Below are 14,552 nucleotides of genomic sequence, written 5' to 3'. Positions count from 1 at the left end.
ATTTACTTCCTTCCAAAATCCCACCTAAATTAAAGGGAAAAAAAAAAAAAAACCACCTCAGGTACAGAGAGACCAGCAGAAGAGGTGAATTCATTGAATTAGATTTGACCATCATAGAAAAACCTAATATAACAATGACTTTACATGCTACAAGTCTTCAGGAAATGTAGAGATTGCCAATCCAGGGGTGATAGGGTCACACCATGTCAGGAATCTGTTTTCTGTATTCTCACGTTACATACATGGCTTCCTTTGCTAATGTCAACTCATGGATCCAGGACAGCTGCTGTGGTGCCCACAATTACTTCTGCATCTCAGCAATCAAGAAGCAAAAGAAGGGTGGAAAAAGGCCACATGCCCTGTCTTTAAGGTTACCTCCTTGAAGTTGCATACATCACTTCCACTTCTTCGACATGGGCCAGAAGTGAATCACAAGACCACTCCTAGCTTCAAGGTGGTTTTCATTCTGGGTAGTCATGAGTCTTAGCTTGGGCACCCTTGAGGCAGACCTTGAGATAAGGGAAAACTATTTTTCAAAAAGTGCTCTCAGGAAAAAAAAATGCTCTCAGGAAGGAATGGAACAGGTGTAGGGGAGTGGGAAAGTGAGATAAGAAAAGGAGGTCAAGCAAGCTTGTAAGAGTAAACAGAGCCTCAATCCTGCGGACAGGTCCAGAGGCAGTGTAGTTCCATCTTAGAGATGCTCCACGGTGGGCGTGGGAGTTGTGCCACTTTAACATGCTACTGAACAAGGTTGTGTTTTAGCACTTTTGGGCACAAGCAACGTGGGCTCTGGCAGTCCAAAGGCAGCCCTCTGCCAAAGAGAAACAGGTGCTGACTTTTGGGAGTAAAAGTACCCCAAGAACAGGTCGTGCACAAAACCGGTAAAGGGATGATGGGATCAGGAGGAACACTGGCACCTTCTGTCGTGCCATAGGTCCAGGTAAAAAGTGAGGATTCAAGCACTGTGTGAAAGGGGAGAACAGACTTTGGGGAACAATTAACAGTCACTGCTATCTGAGGTGGGGGCTTCCCTGGCTGCTCAGACAGTAAAGAATCTGCCTGCAATGCAGGAGATGTGGGTTTGATCCCTGGGTCAGGAAGATCCCCTGAAGAAAGGAATGTCTACCCACTCCAGTATTCTTGCCTGAAGAACCCCATGGACAGAGGAGCCTGGGGGGATCCAGTCCATGGGGTCGCAAAGAGTCAGACACGACTGACTAACACTTTCACTTTCTTTCACCATTTGAGGTGATAGGAGATGTGAACTTTTTTTTTTTTTTTTTGAAGATGGAAAGGTGATACAGGAATGAGCAGAGCTGGGGGAGCTGCATAGTAAGTATTAAACAGAAGGATGTCCAACAGCACAGAGGACAGGGAGCAACAACTGTCTTGGAAGGTAGGGGTGAGACGTGGACTGAAATCAGGAGGATTGGTTAAAAATACTTGAAAGACAGCTGTTTCCCTAGAGAGGGGACATTCATCAATAAAAAACAATTTAAATAATTTGTAGAACTGAAAGATATAGTTTTAAAAAGGGTTTGCTAAGTGCCCAGCACAATGAGTGAAACAAACAAACCCACCCAGGGCACATCCTTATTAACTTCAGAGCATCATAGACAATAACAGCCTACAGCTTCCAGAAGGAAAAACAAGGCCCAGAGAACAGGTCAGAGGAGAGTGGAGCAGGGAAAAGAGGACTCTGGGTAGAAGAGTCTAAGCAAATAATAGAATTCTTGATGCCTTCTTGAAAACAGAATTAGGAGCATGTTTTACAATTCTGTTGCTAACTTTTAGAAGGATTAGTGATTCTGTAATAAACAGAAAAGGGCTTCCCAGGTGGTGCTAGTGGTAAAGAACCTGCCTGCCAATGCAGGAGACATAAGAGATATGGGTTTCATCCCTGGGTGGGGAAGATCCCCTGAAGGAGGGCTGCTGCTGCTGCTGCTGCGTCGCTTCAGTCGTGTCCGACTCTGTGCGACCCCATAGACGGCAGCCAACCAGGCTTCCCCTCCCTGGGATTCTCCAGGCAAGAACATTGGAGTGGGTTGCCATTTCCTTCTCCAATGCATGAAAGTGAAAAGTGAAAGTGAAGTTGCTCAGTCGTGAAGGAGGGCATGGCTACCTAACTCCAGTATTCTTGCCTGGAGAATCCCATGGACGGAAGAGCCTAGTGGGCTACAGTCCATGGGGTCACAAAGAGTCAGACATAACTGAAGCGACTTAGCACACATGGGGTAACAGAAAATTATGCAAATCTAAAAGATGGAATTTGTTAACTTCAGGAAGAACAGGTTGAAAAATAAAGGAAATGTAATCTTAGTACACCATGTGGCTCAGCCAATGAACAACACTTATGTAGGCATATAAGGTAAACTTCTATTTGAATTTTTAATTGGTAAATTAAAATTTTAATTTTACCAATAATTATGATGTCATTCTACTGGGAGCTCAGAAGGAAGGGAAATAGAGACAGGTGGTAATATATAAGAGTTCTAATCTTTTAGTTTCTGTAATTGAGAGTAGGTAGATAATGTCAAAAATGAGAAAATAATGAGAAAATGGCAATATAAGGATCATATTTAGAAATCGAGAGGGAAAGATCAGACTAATATTTTTAAATTCTACTCTAAAAAGTCATTTTTTTCTTTACATAAACATAAAAAAATGGGTTCTTTTCTTTTTGTATAAATAAACCCATTTGGATGGTTTCTTCAGAACAAAGAGACTGCTTTCCCTAGAGAAGTGTTGATGATGCTGCCTCTTGAGAAATGGAAACCAGTTTGCAGTTGATAGCATTTTTTGGTTAGTTGTTTTTAAAAAGAATCTTCTATCTGTTGAGGTTACAAAAATCCTAGGTTCAGAATTTCAACTGGGCAGCCTAGCCCCACCACAGGGAGCCATTCAGGTTCTTGGGCTGTGTCTGGTGTGCCTGCTGTAGCTGGGCTTGTTTTGTTACTCATTAAGTGATGATGAACAGCCTTATTCGCTATAGGGGATTTTGGTAGGAAAAGGAGAGGGTCATCAGCCCAAGCTTCATCAAATTTGTACGACTTTTGTACAGTAAAAAAATGTCAAACGTATGCAAAAATAAATGACTCCCCTATGTACCCATCAGAGGATAAGATGGCTGGATGGCATCACTGATGCAATGGGCATGAAGTTGGGGAAACTTTGGGAAATGGTGAGGGACAGGGAGGCCCGGTGTGCTACAGTCCATGGGCTTGCAAAGAGTTGGACACGACTGGGCGACTGAACAGCAACAAGAACAACATGTACCCATCACCCAGCATCAATAATGACCAAGTCCTGACAATTCTTGATTCATCCACCCTGTCCCCATTTTTTTTAAGCACATCCCAAACATCACATCATGCTATATGTGTGTGTGTATTAGTTCCTCAGTCCTGTCTGACTCTTTGTGACCCTGTGGACTGTAGCCTGCCAGGCTCCTCTGTCTATGGAATTCTCCAGGCAAGAATACTGGAATGGGTAACCATTCTCTTCTCCAGAGGATATTCCTGACCCAGGGATGGAAGCTAGGTCTCCTGCATTGCAGGCAGATTCTTTAGCATCTGAGCCACCAGGGAAGTCCATCATGCTGTATATATCAGAATCATACTTTAAGTTTCTTGGACCATAGTCCATCACACTGAAAACAATCCTTGATAAAGAGGATTTTAGACATAGCTTTTATGTTAATACCTTAATACATAATACAAAGGCATGTGTTTTGTTTTCTGCATTAACTGTAATATCTTTATGGCATGACATGAATTTATAAATGACACTCCAGAGAATTTACACCTCTAGGAAATAAGAGCTTGATTTACACCAAACTTTTCACTGTTATATAGGAACCCATTGAGGTTCTAAGTTCATGTGACTCCTTTTCTCTAAACAATTCTTCATTCTACTCTGAATAAAAACTAGAGTTCTTACACCCAATTATCAGGTCCTATATGACCTGCCCTCCCCTATTTGAACTTCTTGATCCTCACTGGTTATTGCCTTTCTCCAGCCCACTCTGCTCCAGCCATCCTTGCCTTTTTGCTAACCCTCTAACCTGGCAAGAATTCTCCTGCCTCAGAACCTTTGCATCAGCTGTTTCTTTTGCCTGGACTGCTCTTTCCCAGATACCCGTCTCACTCTCTTATTTCCTTCAAGTCTCTGTTCAAATATCACCTTACCAGGGAGTTCTGACCACTTTTGACAACATTTACAAGCATGCTCTCTCCCCTACATCCCTTCCATACCATTCTTACCCTGTTTAATAGTGTTATTTCCCCCACAGCAGTCATCATCATGTAATACTTAATACATTTTCTCATCAGTTCCTTCCCAGTAGAATGCAAGCTCCATGATATCAGGGACTTTGTGTATGTTTTTTCTCCTGCTATATCCCCAGTGCCCAGAATAATTTATTGTTGTTGTTCAGTCACTCAGTCGTGTCCAACTCTTTGCGACCCAATGGAGTGTAGCAAGCCAGGCTCCTCTGTCTTCCACTATCATCTGGAGTTTGCTGAAATTCATGTCCATGGAGTCAGTGATGCTATTAACCAACTCATCGTCTGCCCATGAATAACTTGCAGGTCACTTTTATGTCATCATTTTAAAACTTTACACTTAAAATAGAACTCACCATGTACAGGCACTGTTCCAAGCACTTAAAAATACAATTTTATTTAATCCTGCAAAAAACCCCACCCTGTAGGCAATATTATTTATCATTCCCCAACTTACAAATAGGAAACTGGTATACATAGAAGTTAAGTAACCTACCCAAGGTCACACAGCTAATAAAGATCTAGGCAGTCAGACCCCAGTGTCTGCACATCTAATCCCTGGGCAAAGATGCCTCTAAAAAATATATATATAGAAAACATTTAATAAACACTACCAGTACAAGATACAAATTTTATTCTAAAATTTATTCTAAATTTTATTCAGATTTCAGGGAGGGCTACTATTCCTTGGACATGAACTTGGCAAACTCTGGGAGGTGGTGAGGGACAGGGAAGCCTGGCATGCTGCAGTCCATGGGGCTGCAAAAAGTCAGACGTGACTCAGTGACTGAATAACACTATTCCTTGGTGCCATCATATTTCAAACACCTGAGGCATTCCTAATGTTCCATTCACAAATAATGAAATCTGTAATGACCCCTGCTGTGAATAAAATCAAGGAGAAATGCGGGGAGCGAGCTCCGCCCCTGGCAAAGGTCATGAGGAAGGAGGCTTGGCATACGCAAAGGCGGGATCAAGCCTCAGGAGTCTCCCTGGAAATTCTCGAGCAATCTACCCCCAAAACCAGAGTCTGCCTACTTTCTGCTTTCTGCTTTCACCTACACCTCTGACTTTACGGGGGGCTGTCCCCCACTACCTCTCTGAAAAAAGAGTTAGCTTACAGTTCCAGTTAATAATTCCTGGGTGTGACAGTGTTTAACCTACAAACTCCTTTGGAAATCCTCTAGCCTGCCTGAATAGGTTTTTCCGGCCACATGTGATTGTTCGGAGCCTCCCAACTGTGAGAGGCAGGAGATGTTCTGAATTGTCTAAACACAGATTCTTTTGAGTAGTTAAAAGATCGATTAGAAATTGTATTGGTGAAGGGATTTTCACTTGTTGGGCCAATGTTTGCTGCTAAGTTTCCATATCCCTTACCTGCTGTGTCCCTGGCAGTGTATTGATTAATATAGTTGGTGTAAATAGTAGCTTTAATGTTTGTAACCTGGGACCCTTGAGTTAATTCTTTTTCTTGTTATAGCCCACCACACCTTTGCTCTGTAGGAATGCAACTTTATCTAATGCTTTTGGAGGGTGGCTCCTGACCAATCACCTTTAGAGAAAAATAAGTTTTCTGAAGAAAAGGTCTTAAAATGTTAACAGGCCTCCGGGCCAGAAGATGATGCAAATCACCTAAGCTTTTGCATATGATAAGTTTGCAGGAAGAAAGCCTGGCTTACAGCATGACTCTACCCCTTCCCCCATTATCCTCTATGCATAACTTAAGGTATAAAAACTACTTTGGAAAATAAAGTGCGGGCCTTGTTCACCGAAACTTGGTCTCACCATGTCGTTCTTTCTTTCACCTTCTGGCTGAATTATTCGGCCTCTTTTCTCCACTGAATTTCCTCACTGAGCTATCCTTATTTCAGCCTCTTTTCTTCACTGAATTTTACTGAGCTATCCTCATTCTATTACTCTTTATATCCTTAATTAACGTTTAATTAAGCAATTGTTTCCTGATCTTTGCCTACGCCGTCTCTCCTTCGAATACCCTGGATCAGCCGGGGCTGGTCCCCGGCAGAGAAAGGTGCCAGTATACTAGGTTCTATGCTTAAAAGAACTGCAGGTCTATCTCATTCTTTTCAAAGTAAAAAATGCGGCCGTCTCTCTGGCCAGGTAGTGTAGGTCCACATAGCACTGCAGCAAATGCCTGTAAGTCACGTGACATTTTTCCTCTAGGGAAGGTGTATGCACCAACTGTGTAACTGAGTATCCTGGGAGGGGTGGGCCCTTGCAGGGCTAGTGTCACAATACCCTACGAGGGAGTTCACATTAGAAGAGCATTTCTTCTGCATAAAGTTGCCCCGCTGTCCTCTTCAGAGTTATTTTGAAACAAGTAGTCTGCATATTTAACTTTACAGGTTAGGTCGGTTTCATTTAAAAAAAAAAAAAAACTCTTTTTATATTAAAGAAGGCATTGGTTTCAGCTGTGAGCTGGAAAGGCTGCAGAGAAAATTTCCTCTATGAAGGTAATCAACACAAGTATGTTTGCTGCCTGGACATTTGAATTTGCAACCCATCCTTTCTGTGTAGCTTTGGTTCCTACCGTAGTCCCCAGTACACAGCGGCCCTTGACAGGGTGTAGAATAATTGTCACAGTACACGTGTGATAAGTTATGTAAAATCCACTTCTGATCCGGTGGAGGATCCCCGCCCAGTCTCCTCGCACAGCTGCTTTCGCGAGGGTAATCAGAATTAATACACTCAGGTTTCCCCAAGAATAAGAGTCCATGGGGTTCCTAGGCTACGCCGGCTTCGGGGGGCACCCCCTGAGGGTCGCCTCTGCCTGAAACCCAGCTGCACTTGGCGAGAGCGCCGCGTCGCCGCGGGTTCCGATTGGTATTCCACCTGCTGCCAAAGCCGGCGGGCTACGTGGAAGTTGACCTTGCCCTGGGGCTGGAGGCTGCGGCCACCGCGGCCGCACGCAGTCCTCCGCGATCCCATGTTCCCCTGCGCCCAGGACACGTCCGGCGGCTCTGAAGGGCCTTTCTACGCTATCACGGCGCCTCTCTATGATCCATAGACGCGTTCCTAGTGGGTGTCATGGCGGCCGGCGTCGAGTTGGCAGGAGTTGCCCACGGAACTAGGGAAAATCACTGAAGCAGAAGAAGAAGTGGCCTAATCTGGATGGTGGGAAGTCGTGAGAATGAGCGGAGGCCCACGGGGGTGACTGTGTCACTGGAGGCAGGCCCCTGGTAAAGTCTCAGGCCAGGCCTTTGCGTTTCTAATCAGAGCCCGGCGGTTGGGGGGAGCCCCCGAAACCGGCGTGGAGTGGGAACTATTCCCCAGTCGTGTTATCGATTCCTGAGTGTTGTGATTTGGCCAGTCCTGCGGAGGCAGCGGTTCGAGGACATTTGGCAGAGTAGTCCGACGACGCTGGCTGCTTTTCTCGGAGCAGAGCGGACCTTCTCTAACCCGCAGCGATGTCGTCCTGGCTTGGGGGCCTCGGCTCCGGCTTGGGCCAGTCCCTGGGTCAGGTCGGGGGCAGCCTGGCTTCCCTCACTGGCCAGATTTCAAACTTTACGAAGGATATGCTGATGGAGGGCACGGAGGAAGTGGAAGGTAACAGCTGGGGCGATGGAGGGAGGGGTTTATTGGGACCCTGGGAGCGTCTGTTTGGTCCCCAGGTCCATCTGTCATGAGACGCAGACAGGTCTAGAGAAGCGTCACTCCGCCCTTTTTTCTTTACATTTCTCCTTTTGCCACTTAAGTGATTTTCTCTAATGAGAGACCACTAGGGTGGGGGGAAAGAGTTCTGGTGGTTCTCCTTTGAGTACCCGGGATAGCTCAGAGCAGAGTGAAACTGCCCTTACATCGCGTAGAGTTTATTTTTCTTTGGTTCATCCACACCCACCGCTTACTTTGGCCTTAACTTGGAGGCGGAACTGATTTTGATCCTCTTCCTTTATACCGACATAGTTTAAGTAATTATTTGTATTATGACACGTAGTCACATTTTTTTGGCTGGAGGGGGTTTCTTCGATTTTCGTAACTTAATAAAATATTTAGTGGCTCTTACCCTTTCTCACTTGAATATATGTTAGTGAAACTTGAGTATGGTTTTGCTATTATTGTGTATTTTTGCTAATTCTGATGGCAAATTACAGCGTCTCAGCTGAGAGTGTATTTTCATGCCTAATTGCCCAGTGCCTCCCATATTGCTCAGGAGAGCAAGGAAGGTAACCCTGTTCTTCGGTCCCTTTAGCAACCTTCACTCATTTTTGAAGTCCTCATTTTGTTTTACTAATGAATAGTGACCAGGAGTTACATGGTAATCAATGATTAAGTTAATTGCTGTTTTGATTTCTTGATACTTCTTTCATCAAGTAGTATTCAGATCAAAAGAATTCTTTAATTTCAGTCTAGATCTGCCTCCAGAGAGGGTGGTCTTTTGGATGAGAGCAGTTCCTTTGCTAGTTTTGTTTGTTGTAAATAAATTAGCATTCTGGTTTAATTTTGTAATACTGATTTAATGGAGTATGCGTGTTTATTTGGTTGAAATAGAGAAAGATAGTTTGATTTAGAAAGATAGTATCTATATTTAGGATTTCTGTGAGGTCTATTTAGAAGGGAAGAAGATTGGGTAGCTGCTGTTAAATGGTAGCTGGTACCATTTAACTGCTTGGGGTACCCCTGGTGGGGGGTACATCAGGTGGGACAGGTTGAGGTGGGAGTTAAAGGGATTCTTCCTGTGTTCAGAAAATGATCATGTGACATTGAGGGCTGTCAGAAGCAGAAAAGGGCTAGCTAACTTGGGAAATGCCTAGTCTCTGCTTGTTTCCTAGATAGGGGAAAACAGTTGACTATTTCTTTGACCCTAAGCCAGAACCTGCGCACTTCCCCCTCCAACTTGGATGTCCTACAGGCTTAAGGTGGAATTCATTTTGTTTTTCCTACCAAATGTGCTCCCATATTTACTTCTAATGGTTTCACCAGCTACCCGTTCTCCTAAACTTAGAAATCTTTGTTTCATTGTTTTGCCTCTTTTTTCTCCTACTTTCAATTGGTCACCAAATCTTGTTCATCTGGTGCCTGAAGTGTTTCTTATATTTGTCCTTTCCTTTATTATTCCTCCTTTAGTTCCCATCCCTGTTATCTATCCCACACACTATTTCTCTTTCATATCCTGTCACTTGTTTCTTCCTCCTTTATTCCATATTCTGTTGTGTTAACAGTTACTTTTCTAAAAACAAATGTGCTTTAAAAATCTTGACTCTGTACTTACAGGATAAAACTCAAACGTCTTAACTGGGGGGAGCCCAAAAACCTATCCTATCTGGGTTCAACCTATCTCTTTCAGTCTTATCTCTTGTTCCCTCCCCCTTCTCTCTCAATAGCCACATAGATGTACATTCATATACACAAGCATGCTTGCACCCAGGATTTCTGTAAGGGAACTTTGTGAGGTACCTACACAGTTCCAAGCCTATGCATGGAAAGCCCTTCCTTTTTACCTCCTCCTCTACCCTCCTTGGAGAAGGCAATGGCACCCCACTCTAGTACTCTTGCCTGGTAAATCCCATGGACTGAGGAGCCTGGTAGGCTGCAGTCCACGGGGTCGCTACGAGTCGGACACGACTGAGCGACTTCCCTTTCACTTTTCACTTTCATGCATTGGAGAAGGAAATGGCAACCCACTCCAGTGTTGTTGCCTGGAGAATCCCAGGGACGGGGGAGCCTGGTGGGCTGCTGTCTATGGGGGCGCACATAGTCGGACACAACTGAAGCGACTTAGCAGCAGCAGCAGCAGTCTTTATCTTGGAAAAGGAAGTAGCATCTCACTCCAGTATTCTTGTCTGGAGAATCCTCTGGACAGAGGAGCCTGGTGGGCTGCTGTCCATGGGGTCGCACATAGTCGGACACAACTGAAGCGACTTAGCATAGCATGCTGCCCTCCTTTGCCTGGAAAACAATTTTTCCTGCACGACCCTGCTGACATATCAGGTACCTGGTGAAACCGTTCTCACTCCATGGCAGGTTGAGTCGCCTGTGTCTAATAGGACTTTGTGGCTCTCTCTCTCTGACAGCTCTCTTTTATTTGTCCTTATATTACTAGCATGTGTGGTACCTTCCTTGGTGCATAGTACATGCTCAGTAAAGATTTTGCTAAGTATTAAAAATCTGTTTTTATTGTTTTGTCTTTGTATTAAAATAGGACTTGCTTAACATCCAGTTTATTGATTTTATAAATCATTTAAAAATAGAGTCAGAATGCAGTTCATTTATTCATTCAACAAGTGTTTATTGAGTGTCTACCCTGTGCCAGCAACGAACAAGATAACAGTTCAGAATAGCACTATTGATACAACTTGAAAATTGTCTATAGTTACAATATCAGAAAGTTGCTATTCTACCAAGCACTATACTGATTTAGGAGCTTGGGCTTTTAAATCAGACATGGATTGAAATTCCACATCCATGGGTTACAGATTGTGGGGGTCTTCAGCAAATTATTAAATTTTTTAAATTTTTTATTTTTTAATTTTTTAAAAATTTTAAAATTTTTTAATTTTTAATATTAAATTATTAAATTTTTATTACTTAACCTTTAAAAAGCAAAGTTTTCTTATCTGTTAAAAAGAGATAATTCTACCTATCATGAAGTTGGGAGGATTAAATGAAATAATGAAGGTAACATGCCTAACCTAACACTGTGCCGAACAAATAGTAAGCATTAATAAACGATGGTTGTTATTTTTGTTTTCCCTCATTGAGGAAAACTTTTCTGGTCTGCATAACATCTCCCCTTTATCTTAAAAAGGCCATATTCTGGGGAGAGGGATATGGAGGGAGGTCTTCATGACCTTGTTTTTCTTTAATCTCTCTTTGAAACAGTTGCAGCTTCTAACAGTGACCTTCCTAAACAGATTAGATTATAATTTGTTCTCTTCTGAGTAGCAATTAGACAGTCTTGTCAGAGTTTCAAGCAATTTGTATAAACAACCATACAAGCATCCCCACCTAGTGATTTTTCAAAACAAGAAGAGCAGGTTTGTCATTATTATTTATTGGATGACACTTGTATTTTCTTTTGATTTAAACTAATTCAGAGAAGTTATTTTTATAGTATTAAAGGGCTGAAAGTAATGAAAAATATTAATACTTAGAAAAGAAATCTGACTGTGGAGGTTGGTTATCTGGCAGCATCAACTGCCATTTTGGTCCTGTGGCTTTCCTTTTAAATGAAAATGTACAAAACAAGACTGAGTTCATTCTCATTTTCAATAACTTGTGTCCATGTTACTCAAAATAAGGGTTCTTTTACTGCATTTTTATTCTTTGTTTAAGAAGCCACTAATTTTTTTGGTAGTTTTGGAAGCAGAAAAAGTTAGTAAGACCTTAAACCCCAGTTGCATAAGAAGTTAGAAATATGTCATTGAGAATTCCCTGGCAGTCCAGTGCTTAGGACTTGGTGCTTTCATTGCTGAGGGCCCTAATTAAATCCTTGGTTGGGGAACTAGGAACCCACTGTGCGGCCAAAAAAAAAAAAAAATTTTTTTTTGCATCCTATTTGCATACGTTTCATCAAAAATTATACTAAGCAAACAGAGATTAATTTTCCATTACAAAATTTTAATGAACACTTCCAAAGGGTAAAGGTAGATGCTCTTGAATATAGAAAATAGGCAAAATGACTTACATGACAATAAGCATCTGTAACAGTAGAGAATAGTGATATCAGGTGATGTTTGTCTTCTGAATTTGTCCTCAGATCAGCATACCATTCTGTTTAAAGCTCAGTGAAATATATTTTCCTACAGACGCCTGTTTACTTCACGTGATGTTGACCATATATTCAGTATATGCCGTTTCTTTTGTAGCAGATTTACCTAATGCTAGGAGAAAGGAAGTTGAAGCCATTCATACAATCTTAAGATCAGAGGTAAGGAAACTTAAAGATTTAGATTTTTCTTTTTTGAAACCATGAGTTATTTACACTTTATTTCAGTCCTCTCTTTTTAATGCACTTTTTCTCTTCCCCTTTATCTTAGTTTTCTTGTCTTTTTTGAAGCTCTATCTTCCTTTGATGAAGATATAATTACATGTTGCTGCACTTTTCTGTTAAATATTCCCACCTCTGCTTCTGAATAGTGGAAGAAGGAAATCTGCCAAATATAGAAACGATAGTGGCAACAATTTCAACATGTCAAGGATTTACAGTGTTTTAATAGTGTGCTAAAACTGCAGTTGTACATTTAAGTGTAATGTGAAGAATGCATTTCTGTTTAATATAGTTTTTAATTCCCTAACATTAAAAAAGGTGTGATATTTGTATGCAGAGAATGTAGAATGTAAAAATAACAAATTAATTTTACCGTTTTTTTTCATTATTAGTCAGTGCCTTGTGGTAACTAGCTCTGGTCATTGTACTTAATAGGGATGACGAAAACTTGAAAAGAGTTCAAAGGTAAGCCATGAAAAAAATGAAAGGTTCTAAAATGGCATCTATTGTAAAGTACTAAAGACATCTAACCATTGAGTTGGCCAGAAAGTTTTTTAGATGTTGTGGAAAGCCCTGAATGAACTTTTGGCCAAGACAGTGTTTAGCCTTTGGATAAGAATGGTGAGGGAGCGCATAATAGTATTTCAGCAAACGAAATTCTTAGAGGACTGTGGTAAGCATGTTTCCCCTTGCTAAGCCCATAAAAAAGAAAATGGAATTTAGATATAAGAAAGTACTTTCTGACAACAAGCATCATTGAACTCTGGTCTATATTACCAAGGGTTTCCCCAATGGCCCAGCAGGTAAAGAATCCACCTGCAGTGCAGGAGACACAGGAAATGCGGATTCGATCCCTGGGTATCCCTGATACCCAGGGAGGATATTGGATCCTCCAGTATCCCTGGGAGGAGGAAATGGCAACCACGCTAGTATTCTTGCCTGAAAAACCCCACGGACAGAGGAGCCTGGTCCGCTACAGTCCAGTAGGTCACAAAGAGTTGGACATGACTGAGCAACTGAGTGCACACACGTTAGATTACCAATGTAAAGTTGTAAATTTGAAAGTGGAAGGATCTCTCAAGAGGGACTACTGAAGTTTTCTGCCTCAATATGTGTGTGTGTGTGTGTGTGTGTGTGTGTGTGTGTGTGTGTGCTCAGTCATGTCCAACTCTGAACCCGTGGGCTGTAGTTTGCTAGACTCCTCTGTTCATGGAGTTTTTCAGGCAAGAATACTGGAGCAGATTGGCGTTTCCTGCTTTAGGGGATCTTCCTGACCCAGGGATTGAACCTACATCTCTTGCGTCTCCTGCATTGGCAGGCGAATTCTTTACCACTGTGCCACTTGGGAAGCCCCATTCTGCCTCAGTAGAAGATACCAGTTTGGTGGCACTTAAGAGACCTTAGCTGTAATTACCTAGTTAGTAGGTGTTTTTGTGACAGATGAACTTAATAGCTTCTTTCTTTGTAAGACCAAGATAGGAAATAGTTCCCATCGTCTCTAAAGAAATCCTTGAGAGAGTACTCACTGTGGGCCTACCCAGAAAAATTAGATGGCAGAGACGTGTGTAGTGGCATTAATTAACCTAAATTTGCCAGTATATGTTTGGAGCGGGGGATGGGAGTAGTAAATGGGATTAACCTACTTAATGAATGACTGTTCTGTATTGAACTTAAGGAGGAAGATAGAAATATTCTGTCCCTCTGTTGATTTCAACTCTAGTCTCTCTCCTAGTATTGTCCTTGGACAGTAGCAGGTATGATTCTAGTGTTCACAAGTATTTATTTTTGGTATAACAAATCTCTAAGTGATAGACAACTTCCTTATTTGGTGTTTATTCAGAGTACTGTGAGCTATTCGAATACTAGAGGATAACAGACTATTGAATTTCTCAACAGTTTTATTTTCCAAGGTGATTTTGACTACACATGATTCCTGCCTTCTCTCAGCACATAAACACTTCATAAAGGTAACACCTTGTGTGACAGTAAAAAGAAGGTGAACATATGATTAAAACCAGTAGGAAATTACAATAGAAAATTCTGTTTATTTAGAAAGCTTCAGTATAGACAGAGGGCAGTATGTTTTCTAGAGGAAATTAGATTTGTTTACAGGTGTTAATATTTGAGATTGATTAAATTAGTTAGGCTTCCTGAGTTGCAAGTAATAGCAACCAACCTAAGCTAATTTAACCATCTGTGCCAAGAAAAATAGTCTTCCCATTTACCATCTGAACCCAATGGACTCTTAATTTTCCTGTTAAGTTATTTTATAAATAGTTTACAGAGTAAGAATAAAGCGATAGTGAAAAATTTCATCAGAAATT

The 14,552-nt window shown here is 41.8% G+C and overlaps 1 protein-coding gene across 2 annotated transcripts in view; it reads left to right on the top strand.

Annotated features, from left to right (window-relative positions):
• Positions 1-7,005: 7,005 nt before the first annotated feature.
• TRIP11 (thyroid hormone receptor interactor 11) overlaps positions 7,006-14,552 on the top strand; it is a 70,737-nt gene continuing 63,190 nt past the window's right edge. The window contains exons 1-2 of one of the 2 annotated variants that reach the window (XM_070357863.1): positions 7,006-7,847; positions 12,110-12,168. In XM_070357863.1, the coding sequence (XP_070213964.1) occupies positions 7,709-7,847; positions 12,110-12,168 (198 nt within the window). In that variant the 5' untranslated portion in view covers positions 7,006-7,708. Of the gene's footprint in view, positions 7,848-12,106; positions 12,169-14,552 lie in introns of both variants that reach the window. The other variant, XM_005910255.3, reaches the window with a different exon arrangement.

This window comes from Bos mutus, chromosome 21, assembly GCF_027580195.1.
Source record: "Bos mutus isolate GX-2022 chromosome 21, NWIPB_WYAK_1.1, whole genome shotgun sequence".
Lineage (NCBI taxonomy): Eukaryota > Metazoa > Chordata > Mammalia > Artiodactyla > Bovidae > Bos > Bos mutus.
The sequence above is the reverse complement of the archived record's forward strand: the minus strand, read 5'-3'. Positions and strand labels throughout refer to the sequence as shown.